Source organism: Anser anser, assembly GCF_964211835.1.
Source record: "Anser anser genome assembly, contig: HAP1_SCAFFOLD_32, whole genome shotgun sequence".
NCBI lineage: Eukaryota > Metazoa > Chordata > Aves > Anseriformes > Anatidae > Anser > Anser anser.
The window spans coordinates 3,288,984-3,299,557 of record NW_028154148.1 but is presented as its reverse complement, the minus strand read 5'-3'; the positions used below and the strand labels follow the sequence as shown (position 1 = coordinate 3,299,557).

General features: G+C 52.2%; 1 protein-coding gene across 1 annotated transcript; it reads left to right on the top strand.

The window, feature by feature from the left end:
* Nucleotides 1–4,323: 4,323 nt before the first annotated feature.
* LOC310890642 (olfactory receptor 14J1-like) lies at nt 4,324–6,051 on the top strand. Its single transcript, XM_083852954.1, has one exon. The coding sequence runs from the start codon at nt 5,114–5,116 to the stop codon at nt 6,044–6,046; it is 933 nt and encodes a 310-aa protein (XP_083709080.1). The 5' UTR covers nt 4,324–5,113; the 3' UTR covers nt 6,047–6,051.
* The last annotated feature ends 4,523 nt before the right edge of the window (nt 6,052–10,574 follow it).

Sequence of the window (10,574 nt, the reverse complement as noted above, 5' to 3'; positions counted from 1 at the left end):
AGCTCTTCCTGGGGCAGGAGGAGATGGGGATGTGCATGGCCAAGTGCAGGAGAATGGTACGAGCCCTGCCTGGTTCATGGCTGGGGGCGAGGAGGCAATGAGGCCCTGGTGCTTTCACGATAAGCTGTCTCCTCCTAGGCCTCAGTGGCAGAGACAACAGCCAGAGCCATGGACACAAAGCCCTGGGTCCTGTTGGGACTCTCAGCCTATTCAGAGGCCTCTGTCCTCTCCACACCAGGCTGTCCTAAGGACTCCCAGACCTGCACATCTTTCCCTGCTGGCTGTAGACCCTTATCTGTGTGGTGTCACACTGGATCTGAGCTGAGTCTGATAACTCAGATCTTCTTGGTGGCCATGCTCCTCGTAAGGCAGCTCTGTAGGAAGCTGGCCTGGTTCCTGGTGAGCAGCACCATTGTTCGTATGGCATCCCTCGTGGTGCCCAGGCCCTCCTCCTCCTGGGCACTGCTCACTCAGCAGGGTCCCAGTCTGCCCTGATGTGTGGGGTTCCTCTTCCTCTGGTGCAGGACTGGGCTCTTCACCTTGTAAATGTCAACAAGTTCCTTTATTCAAACTCCTGCAGTTTCTCAAGGCTCCCCTGGACCAATGCTGCATTCTGTCAGCTGTTAATGTCTGCAGGCGGATGGCTCACCATGATTATGCTGTCTCTCACAAGGTAACAGCAGCAGGAATTTGCAGGACAGTTTGGACAATACAGCAGTAACCAGTTGAATGGAATTGCAGCACAAACTCATATAAGGGTACGGGATAGAAGGCTGCCAAATTCCACTTTTTCTCTTCTTCCTTCTCATGCATGCTGTTATTTTGTCTGGAACTGTGTCCTATAAACAAACACTGCACCATACCAGCTAATAGGAAGAAAATTAAGTCTATCCCAGCCACAACGAGGACAATATCCACCCCATATTCCACACCATCTGCATCGTGCTCAGCTCCAGTACTTTCTAATTAATCACCAGCACATTTCTCTTTTGATATACACACAGAGATATCATGCCCTTAGTCTGTGGGTGTCCTGGAGTTGGCTAGGATGGAGTTAATTTTCCTCCTAGTAGCTGGTATGATGCTGTGTTTTGCATTTAGCATGAGAATAATGATTATCACACACTGATGGCTTAGTTGTTGCCCAGCAGTGGAGGGCTCGGGGTGCCTGAGGAGCTGGGGGGGACAGAAGCAGGACGGCTGACCCCAAGTGGCCAAAGGGATGTTCCATACCGCAGCCGTCATGCTGAACAATCAATATGGGGTGGCTGGCCAGGGTAGGGGGTACCACTGCTGCGGGACAGGCAATCACCATCACAATCATCATCATCATTGTCCGTATTATTTGTCTTCCCTTTCTGTCCTATTAAACTGTCTTTATCTCAACCCATGACTTTTTTTTTTTTAGTTTATTTTATTTTTTTCCCCCTCCTCATTCTGTCCTGCATTCGCTGGGGGTGTAGCATGGTGTGTGTGTGAGGGAATGGCTGTGTGGTGCTGAGCTGCCTGCTGGGTTAAAACACGCTCTTTTTGGTGCCCGACATGGAGCATAAAGTTTGAGCCAATGACAGATCTCACCACAGCATGTTAAAAGTAAACCTTTATAAGCATGAGTTGATTTTAATGGTTGCTGACCACAAACTTGATTTTCTTTCTTTTTTTATTTTTTTTTTTAATCTCAGGTCTGTTGTGCTCAATTTCAGAACTGTGTTGTATAGCACATGACTTCCTGTATGTCTCCCCTGTCATGCTGTTTATCTTTTCTGATGGCTGCTTCAAGTTTATTCTTTTGTTGTATCGTGTAACACTGGCTTATGATATGACTCAGAAACTATTAAGAACTACACTCTTGACCTTTTCTCCTCAGGAAACCAAGCCACTGGGGGGAGACAAGGGGAGGACACTTTTCCCCGCTGGTTCACTCTCCCTTTCTCCTGCACCTCCCCCTTCTCCTCCAGCCTAATTACACTAGCTCTTCAAAGCTCTGAATATCCTTGGGATGGTCAAACCAGCATGTTCCTATTGTTATGTCTCCTGCATATTTTTCAGCTTTTGTTTATGTTTAAGCAACTACTTAATGCATGCCATCCAGAGATCTGTCCAGAGGCAGGAGAGTGAGGAGTGGCAGGGACTGTGGGAGGATCTGGGCAGGCACCTAGAGCAGGGGGCACCTCCAAAGCTTTGGAACTTCATCCCTGAGCAAGTGTAGAATCCTGAAACCTGTGAAATGCTTTGAAAAGTGGTGTTATCACCCTGGCATTTCCAAAGAGACACATACCACTGCAGTGTGTTTGGTCTCGGCCTGTGCTTACAGAGCCACAATCAATGATCAATGCCACTCCAACCTCTGTGACAAGCCCTGCAGCCACTCCAACCCCTCTGACAGACCCTGCAGCCACTACAGCATCTGCAAAATGCCCTGCAGCAACTCCAGCTCCTTTTATGGGCCCTGTGTCTGCGCCAGAAAACCAATCTTTTGTCTGTATCAGTTGCTCCTATATGGAAGAAAAAACAGTGGATATGGAAGTCAGTTTTTCTTTATTTATTTTCATTTGTTTATTTTTTTTTAAGAAAGGAAAGGAACTCCTACCCAGACAAGAAAGGATGAGAAAGAAGATGAGGCAGGCTTCAGAAAAGCTGGGCCATCATGTGAGTAGGAGGACCAAGAGGAAGAGGTCCTAAGAGCATCAGTAATCACGCGATCCCTATCCCTGTGCTGCTCTGGTGCTGGGAGAAACGGGGCCCCTCCCTGGACTCAGGGGGCAGGAAAGGAGAGATGGTTGGTACACATTGTGTGTCACCCTGTGGTTTCACCTGTGTGACCATGGAGAGGACATGAGAAAGTGGGATGGAAAATCTGCCTCAACGCTAGAGGCACGGGTACGTGAGTGGCAAGGAACAACAATCCCTAAAAGGGGTTCTTAGAGAACTGCTGCTCCACTTTCCAGCGGGCAGTCCTACAGACACAGTAAGGAATACTATGAGCAGGACGAGAGGGGCCCTGCCTCCAGCCAGGGGGAGGAAGGGGACCATCGGCTGTATTGGACTGTGTGGATTCGATGGCCTTGCACATCAGGCCCCCAGAAGTCTCAGGCTCCAGTGGACACCACTGCACAGCGTACCCTAGTGCCATCAAGCTGTGGAGGGGTGAACCCATTTGTATGTCTGGAGTGACAGGGGGATGCCAACACTGACCTGTACTGGAGGCTGAAGTGAGTCTAAGTGGGAAGGAGTGGCAAAAGCACCCCACTGGGACTGGCCCCGGACTCTGTGCATCCTTGGAAGAGACTGCTTCAGGAGAGGAGAGATATTTCAGGGACCCAAAAGGGTATGGGTGGGCTTTTGGCACAGCTGCCTTGGAGACGGAGGACATGATGCTGTTGTCTGCCTTGCCTTGGTCTCTCACAGGACCCTTCTGTTGTGGGGTTGATGAGGGCTGAAGGACAGCTGGTGCCAATCACTGCCGCAGCCGTGCACCGGAGTCAGAGGAGCACCAACCGAGTCTGCTGACAGAGGATTGTCGTGGCCTGAAGGAAGTCATGCAGTGCTGAGTGCTGCCATGCCGGACACGGTAGAGCTTCCATGCACACTGGGATCAAAGGCACCCAAGCGTTTTGCCACAACTGATATCCCTAATGCATTTTTCTCCATGCGTTTGCCAGCAGTGTGAAGGCCACAGCTTGCTTTCAACCTGGCATCGACTGCCCCAGGGCAGGAAACTCAGCCCTACCATTTGCCATGGGCTGATCCAGAGTGCTCTGGAAGAGGAGGAAGCTCCTGAACACCTGCAGTACATCGATGGCATCGTTGTGTGGGGTGACAGAGCAGAGGAAGTGTTTGAGAAAGGGAAGAAAATACTCCAAATTCCTCTGAAAGCTGATTTTGCACTAAAAGAAATGAAGGTGAAGGGACGTGCACAAGAGATCCTGCTGCAGGCTGCCCAGGGTCAGGGGGACCAATGCTCAGGGACAGGCTGAGCATCGGTGAGGGGCTTCTCAGTGATTGCATGGTGCATCACTTGCTTTGTACATATTAATATTATTACTGTTATTGTTATTATTGTTATTGTTACTATTTTAACTTCCTTTTCTGTCTTTTCAAATTTTAAATCATTCGTTATTGTCTGGGCCCTTGTGCTAGTTGAAACAAATACACTTTGTCTACACATCAGGGTCACCTTCACATTACCTTTGTCTCCTTGTCTTCACTGCCTCCAATGCTCTGCTCTAACGAGCTCCAAGGGAGGCTGTGTCAGGGCTGGCCCTCAGGGGGACACTGCAGGAAACTTGCCTCTGACATGGACTTGTATAGAGATGTCTTCAGTTGTCTCTTAGTGCCTGAGGTTTGTGGGCTCCTCCCCAAAGCCCCCCGAGGGGGGATTCCAATGCCTTGGGCTGGGCGTGTGGTGCTGAGCTGGGCCGGGCTCCTGGGCCCAAGGGGAGCTCATGGCAAGAGGGCCCTGGTGCAGAGAGACAGCTGTGCCCAGGAGCAGCTCCTGTGCACAGCGCAGCAGGGCTGGGGGCTCTGACCGCAGGTGGCACGGGGACAGGAGAGAAGGAGAGAGGGCTTGGAGGCAGTGAGGAGCGCAGGAACAGAGGGCAGCGTGTGACAGGACAGATCTGCAGGCTCTTGGCACCATGAGTCTCTGGCTGCAGGGCCATGCAGGTGGGGTTGCCAGAGGGGTCTTCTACAGCTGGCACATCCGATGGCTGACAGCATCTGTCCGGATGGGTCTCTGTTTCTCCAGCAAGAAGTAGAATACGTTGTAGAGAACGGCATTTAGAAGCGGTCATTTCGAGAAGAAGACTGAGGCTTGGTTTATCTGAAGGAGAAGGCTTTTTTTTGGATTCTGTGCTTTCTGATTCCTGCATTGCAAGGGAGGCAAGTTTGATGGCAATGTGTTCTCAGGATTGTACAGGAGACTGAGAATCCCACAGCATTGCACTGAGAGATCGGTATGGAAGCAATGAGATTCATACAGGTTCTTCTGCCAAGAGAGAGGATCGTCTGGGGGGTGTTCTAAGACATGGAATAGGTTTTCCTCATTGAAGCCTCTTCTAACTTTGTTATGCATTCTTTCTCTTCAACAGACAGCTGTGTTTAATGTTAGCAAATGCCCAACATCAGCTGTGTGAGCGAGTTCCTCCTGCTGGCATTCGCAGACACGCGGGAGCTGCAGCTCCTGCACTTCGGGCTCTTCCTGGGCATCTACCTGGCTGCCCTCCTGGGCAACGGCCTCATCCTCACCGCCGTAGCCTGCGACCGCCGCCTCCACACCCCCATGTACTTCTTCCTCCTCAACCTCGCCCTCCTCGACCTGGGCTGCATCTCCACCACTCTGCCCAAAGCCATGGCCAATGCCCTCTGGGACACCAGGGCCATCTCCTATCAAGGGTGTGTTGCACAGATCTTTTTGTTTTCCTTCTTTATATCAGCAGAGTATTCCCTTCTCACCATCATGTCCTACGACCGCTACGTTGCCATCTGCAAGCCCCTGCACTACGGGAGCCTCGTGGGCAGCAGAGCTTGTGCCCAGATGGCAGCAGCTGCCTGGGGCAGTGGCTTTCTCACTGCTGTCCTGCACACGACCACTACCTTTTCCCTGCCCCTCTGCCAAGGCAATGCTGTGGACCAGTTCTTCTGTGAAATCCCCCAGATCCTCAAGCTCTCCTGTTCAGATGCCTACCTCAGGGAAGTTGGGGCACTTGTGTTTAGTGTTTCTTTAGTATTTGTTTGTTTTGTTTTCATTGTGCTGTCCTATGTGCAGATCTTCAGGGCAGTCCTGAGGATACCCTCTGAGCAGGGCCGGCACAAAACCTTTTCCACGTGCCTCCCTCACCTGGCCATCGTCTCCTTGTTTGTCAGTACTGGCATGTTTGCCTACCTGAAGCCCCCCTCCATCTCCTCCCCATCCCTGGATCTGGTTGTGGCAGTTCTGTACTCTGTGGTTCCTGCTGCCATGAATCCCCTCATCTACAGCATGAAAAACAAGGAGCTCAGGGATGCATTGAGGAAAGTCTTTGGATACATGCTTGTTCATCATTAATAATGGGCGCAAAGCCCTCGCGGCTGCCCCTCACTGCCCGCTGGGCTCTGCCTCTCTGCTGCCTTCGGGTCGGGGCTGCTGCTTCCCTGGAGCCATGGCCATGGCCAGCAGCAGGACGTGGCCTTTTCACTGCTGCTCTCTTTTGCTTCCACATTGTGCTTCTTGTATTTGGATAAGCCCTGAGATCTCATGTATGTTGGTGACAGTCCTGTTACCTCTACATTGCCATCTCTTCAATCTCTCTGCACGCCTCTTGCAAACCTGGTTTCAGGAATACACCCAAGGAGCTGCTTCCTGAACAGACCTCTTGCTTTTCTGGGCCTCACAATGGATCAGAACCCCAGAGTGATCGGTGAAGGACCAAGGGCTGGACTGGGAGCTGCCTTCTTGCTTGCCTATGGCCCAGCAAACAGTAACTGGCCTTGACTGGCCTGGGACTGTCCCAGTGGTGCTGGGTCTGATGGCAAATGGCATCCTGGAGAGGAACCTGGAGCTGCTCTGTGCCTGGGCCAGGCCTCTTGTGCCCGGGGCTGCTGGGGAGGCCCAGAGCCGCCTTTGTGCCAGCAGCTGCGGTGCCTTGCGAGGGGCTGGGGTTGTGCTGGCTGTGCCCAGAGCCCTGCAGCAGCCTGCAGTGGGCACTGGCCTGGGGCCAGCCCAGCCTGGGCTGCTGGGCTGGGGAGAGGTCCGGGAGGTGGGGAGAGGTGGGCAGGGGCTGGGCTGGGCAGGGCAGTGCCCGGCAGAGGGCACCAGCAGCGTCAGGGAGCGGTGGCAGCATGCAGGGGAGGGCTCCCAGCAGGGCTTGGTGCTGCAGAGCCAGGGCTGGGGAAGGGAGCCCAGAGCTGCAGGGGCAGGGGACACGAGGCCGCTTGGGGCCCTTGCTGGCCTAGGCAGAGCAGGAAGGGGACCCAGGGCATTCGTCCCCTCACCGCAGTCTGCCAGGACCCGTACGTCGCTCATGGAGCGTCCAGGGCCAGGCTCTGCCCCGTGTCCACAAGCCCTGCATGCCCTCCTCCTGCCACGCCGCGTGTGGTGGTTGCAGCAGAGGGGACCCCCAGCCAGCCCCTGCATGGGGCTCTGCCACCCGCCTCGCCCCAGCCCTCTCCAGCGCCCCCCTTGCTGCTCTCTGATGCACGCCAGCACCTCCCCGTGCGTGCCGGCCAGCACATCTGCTGAGGGCCAGTGCGGCTGCTGCAGGGGCAGGGAGCTCAGCATGGCCCTTGCAGCCCCCTGCCCTGCGCCTGCCCCTCCCCTTGCCCTCGGCCGCGGCCTTGTCTCTGCTGGTAGGAGCGCTCTTGGCATGTGCTTCCTGGCCTCCCCTCGCCTGCGCACAGCTGCTGCCCACTCAGGCTGCTGGCACAAACGTGTCCTCACAAGCAGCACCACCCCTTGGGCTGCTTCTCCTGGCCTCCCCCAGCTCCTGCCTTGGCTCCTTGTCTCTGCAGGGCCCCACCTTCCACACCCAAATGCGTCCCTTGGCTGTCAGCTCCCTCTCCCCTGCCCTGTGGGGTGACAGGGACAGCTTACCTTTATTTGATATAGTTTTGTGTATTTGCATTAGTGATGGCACAAAAAGACAGCTCCTTCAGCAGTGATGTACATCCTTCTTCATGTTAGGACACAACTCAACGTCCTTCACTCTGCTTTATCTCACGGATGAATTGGATTAGGTCTCCTTGATTACTCTGAGGCACAGTGCAGTGCTTTTTGCCTTCTGCTACTCCAGCACAATATGTGTGACTTTCCCTTACTCTGCGCATTGACCTGACGGGTCCTTTCACATTTTTCACTTTAAAAAACATAGTTGGACAGGGACCATTTCCAAAGTGGGGCAAGCTGATGGGTTCTGGCTCAGCCATTTGAAGCGTGCTATATTTGAGTTTTTCAGCCTGAGTTTGCTAAAGTTGACCCAGGAAGGTAAATGGATGTTCATGTGTCTAGTAGGAATAAGGGAAAGTATCATGGGTTTCCAATGGCCATTTGAAATCTAGGTCAATCCCAGAAACCCACTGAACTAGGGTGTTGTCTTTGAAGGGGTTTCCTGTGCTGGTCTGGGCTGCAGTTACAGGGACAAAGACCACTGCTGGCAGTGGAGGTGCCCTGGGAACTCCACCTGGCTCCACCTGATTTTCCCAAGGGGCTCCGGTCTCCTGCAGGTCTTTTCTGACATCTGCCAGTCCAGCGAAGTGCCTCAAACACAACGGGGCCATAGGAGGTTTTCCCTGGTTATACTTATTTTCACACAGCAAAGTTCTGCCTCAAAGCCCAGTAATTTTTTAATACTAAACTAATAAAGCAACTACTCATCAGCTCAAATGATTCAACTCCTTCCATTAAATGTCTCACGTGAAGTATAATTTCTGTCATGAAGAAATGAGAATTTTCAGGATGTATATTCAGCACAGGAGAAGAAATACTGGTGTTCACCTGTACTTGCATTGTCATTGCTTTCTCTGTCGTGGTGTGCTCCCTCATCTTCCAGGCACAAAACCCATCTTGATTATACAGACCCTGCTGAATGTCCCCTTTCCAGCTGCCTGTCTGGACCTATGCACTTCCCATAGGTCTCCTGCTTTGCCCTCCCCTTACTCTTGGATCATTCAGACCGCTCTCACCAACCCAGTTGCTGCTTTGAGTTTCAGTCAGTTCCAGCTTGCTCATCTCTCAGCAGTCTGTCTAATGGTTTCCTTAGCAAGAGACTCATCATTTATCATTGAATTAGTATGATATGGGTTAATATTAACACTACTATTTAAAATTTCCTATTAATCAGTGTAAAATACATCATGTACAGTCATCCTTTTGGGAAGGTAAACATCACTGGAGGCAAAAAAAATGAGGAACATATTTTTTTTTTTTTAATTGCAGCATGATTTCCTGTTGTTTGTTTTTAAATAGGAAAAACCCTGCTCTTCCTACCTAAGCAGGGCTTCAAAGGAGTATCCCTAGACCAATATCTATGGGAAAATGATGCTCCAAACTGAAATGCAACAAAATTCAGCCTTTAAAATGAGGAAAGATTTTTGTTAGATGCTCTTTGAAATCCGTCTCCTTTACTACACCATGAAAGCTCTCCAATTAGCTGCAAGTCTTGAAGACTTGAAGAAAACTGTGGGAGAGATATGGCTGCTTAGGACGTTCTGCATTTTAATGAGTTCCATGGTGTATTTTGGTGCTCAGTCTATGAAACTCAGGTACTGAGAGGAGAATGATGCAACTGCTTGAGAAGGTAAAGTCAGAAGGAAAAGTTGAAGTGACTTGGAGTATTAATGGGCCCCACTGAGGGCTGTTCCTAACAAAGCCTCCCCAGGGACTTGTTAGGGCAGATCATTGGAGGCCATGATTGCAGACAGGCAAAGCGCTGTGCTGAGAAAAGTCTTGGTTGGTTTTGGTGAAGCAGAAGGGCCAAGGCCTGACCCCAGCCACTAGGAGGGGAGATCCTGCACCCCCCCGTCTGGCTCAGGGCTCTTCTTGGGGTCTGTATGATGTGGTGGGCAGTGTGATGCCACGAGAAGAACTTCATTATGACACCTCCCCACCCCTGCACAGGGTATCAAGGAAGCAGTGAGGCCCCATTGCAATGACTATATCTCGTCTCCTCTGAAGCTCTAGGCAAAGGGACAAAAACGTCAGGGCTGTTGGGGCCCTTCTTGCCAGCATCCTCTGCCTTCTCCTCTGCAGGCTTTCCTATGCTGTCCCACACTTTCCCCTATTTCCTTGAAGTCTGCAGACACCAATCCCTGTTCACCACCTTGCTCTCATCCCAGCATTTCCATCATCTCACCCATGTCTCGTCAAACCTCATCAGCTGTTCCTTGATGAACAAAAAGCGTGGGTCTGATCATAGGCTCTCTTTAGGTGACCTCTGTCAGCACAGCACGACCCTTTGAGGGACATTGCTTCTTCCTTATTGCCAGTGCCACCCTTCCAAGGTACACTTTGTGACAGTTTTTTTTCTCCTGCTCTTTCCTACTACCAAAGAAAGCTCCATCACAGTGGAAACCACTCCTGAAGTAGGCATCCCAACCCATCAGGCTCCTTGCGGCCTGTCAGCCAAGCAGACAGAAGTCACCTCAGCAGCATCTTCCAAGGCCTGGTCCTGCTGCTGGCCTTGCAGCTTCTTGGCTAGACACAGCCAAGCCTTGTGCCTCCTGCTGTCCAGTCCTGGACTCAAGCAGAAGGGACAGGACAACCCCTCTGCGGGCCTTCTTTGTGTCTGGGTCCTCCTGGGGATGGAGGCAGAGGGGATCCCACAGGCAGCATGCCAAGCAGGGGCCTTCTGCTGGCCTAGCAGGGCCACTGGCAGATATCACCCCAAAGTGCACATCCCAGGGAGAAGCCAAGGCTGACCTGCCACCTCCAGACACAAGGGACCTCACAGTCCCTTTGCGTGACACGTTCCTGCTGCTGCCCTATCAGCTGCAGAGACAGAAGTGACCTCCCAGTCACTGCCCCAGTCACATTCCTCCTGCTGGGGCAGGAGATCCTGAGGTAGAGCTGAGCTCAGCAGAGCATTCCCACCCATCTCCTT

What these genes read in the sequence shown, in the direction of transcription:
- LOC310890642 (XM_083852954.1), top strand. Translation starts at nt 5,114, where the DNA reads ATGCCCAACATCAGCTGTGTGAGCGAGTTCCTCCTGCTGGCATTCGCA.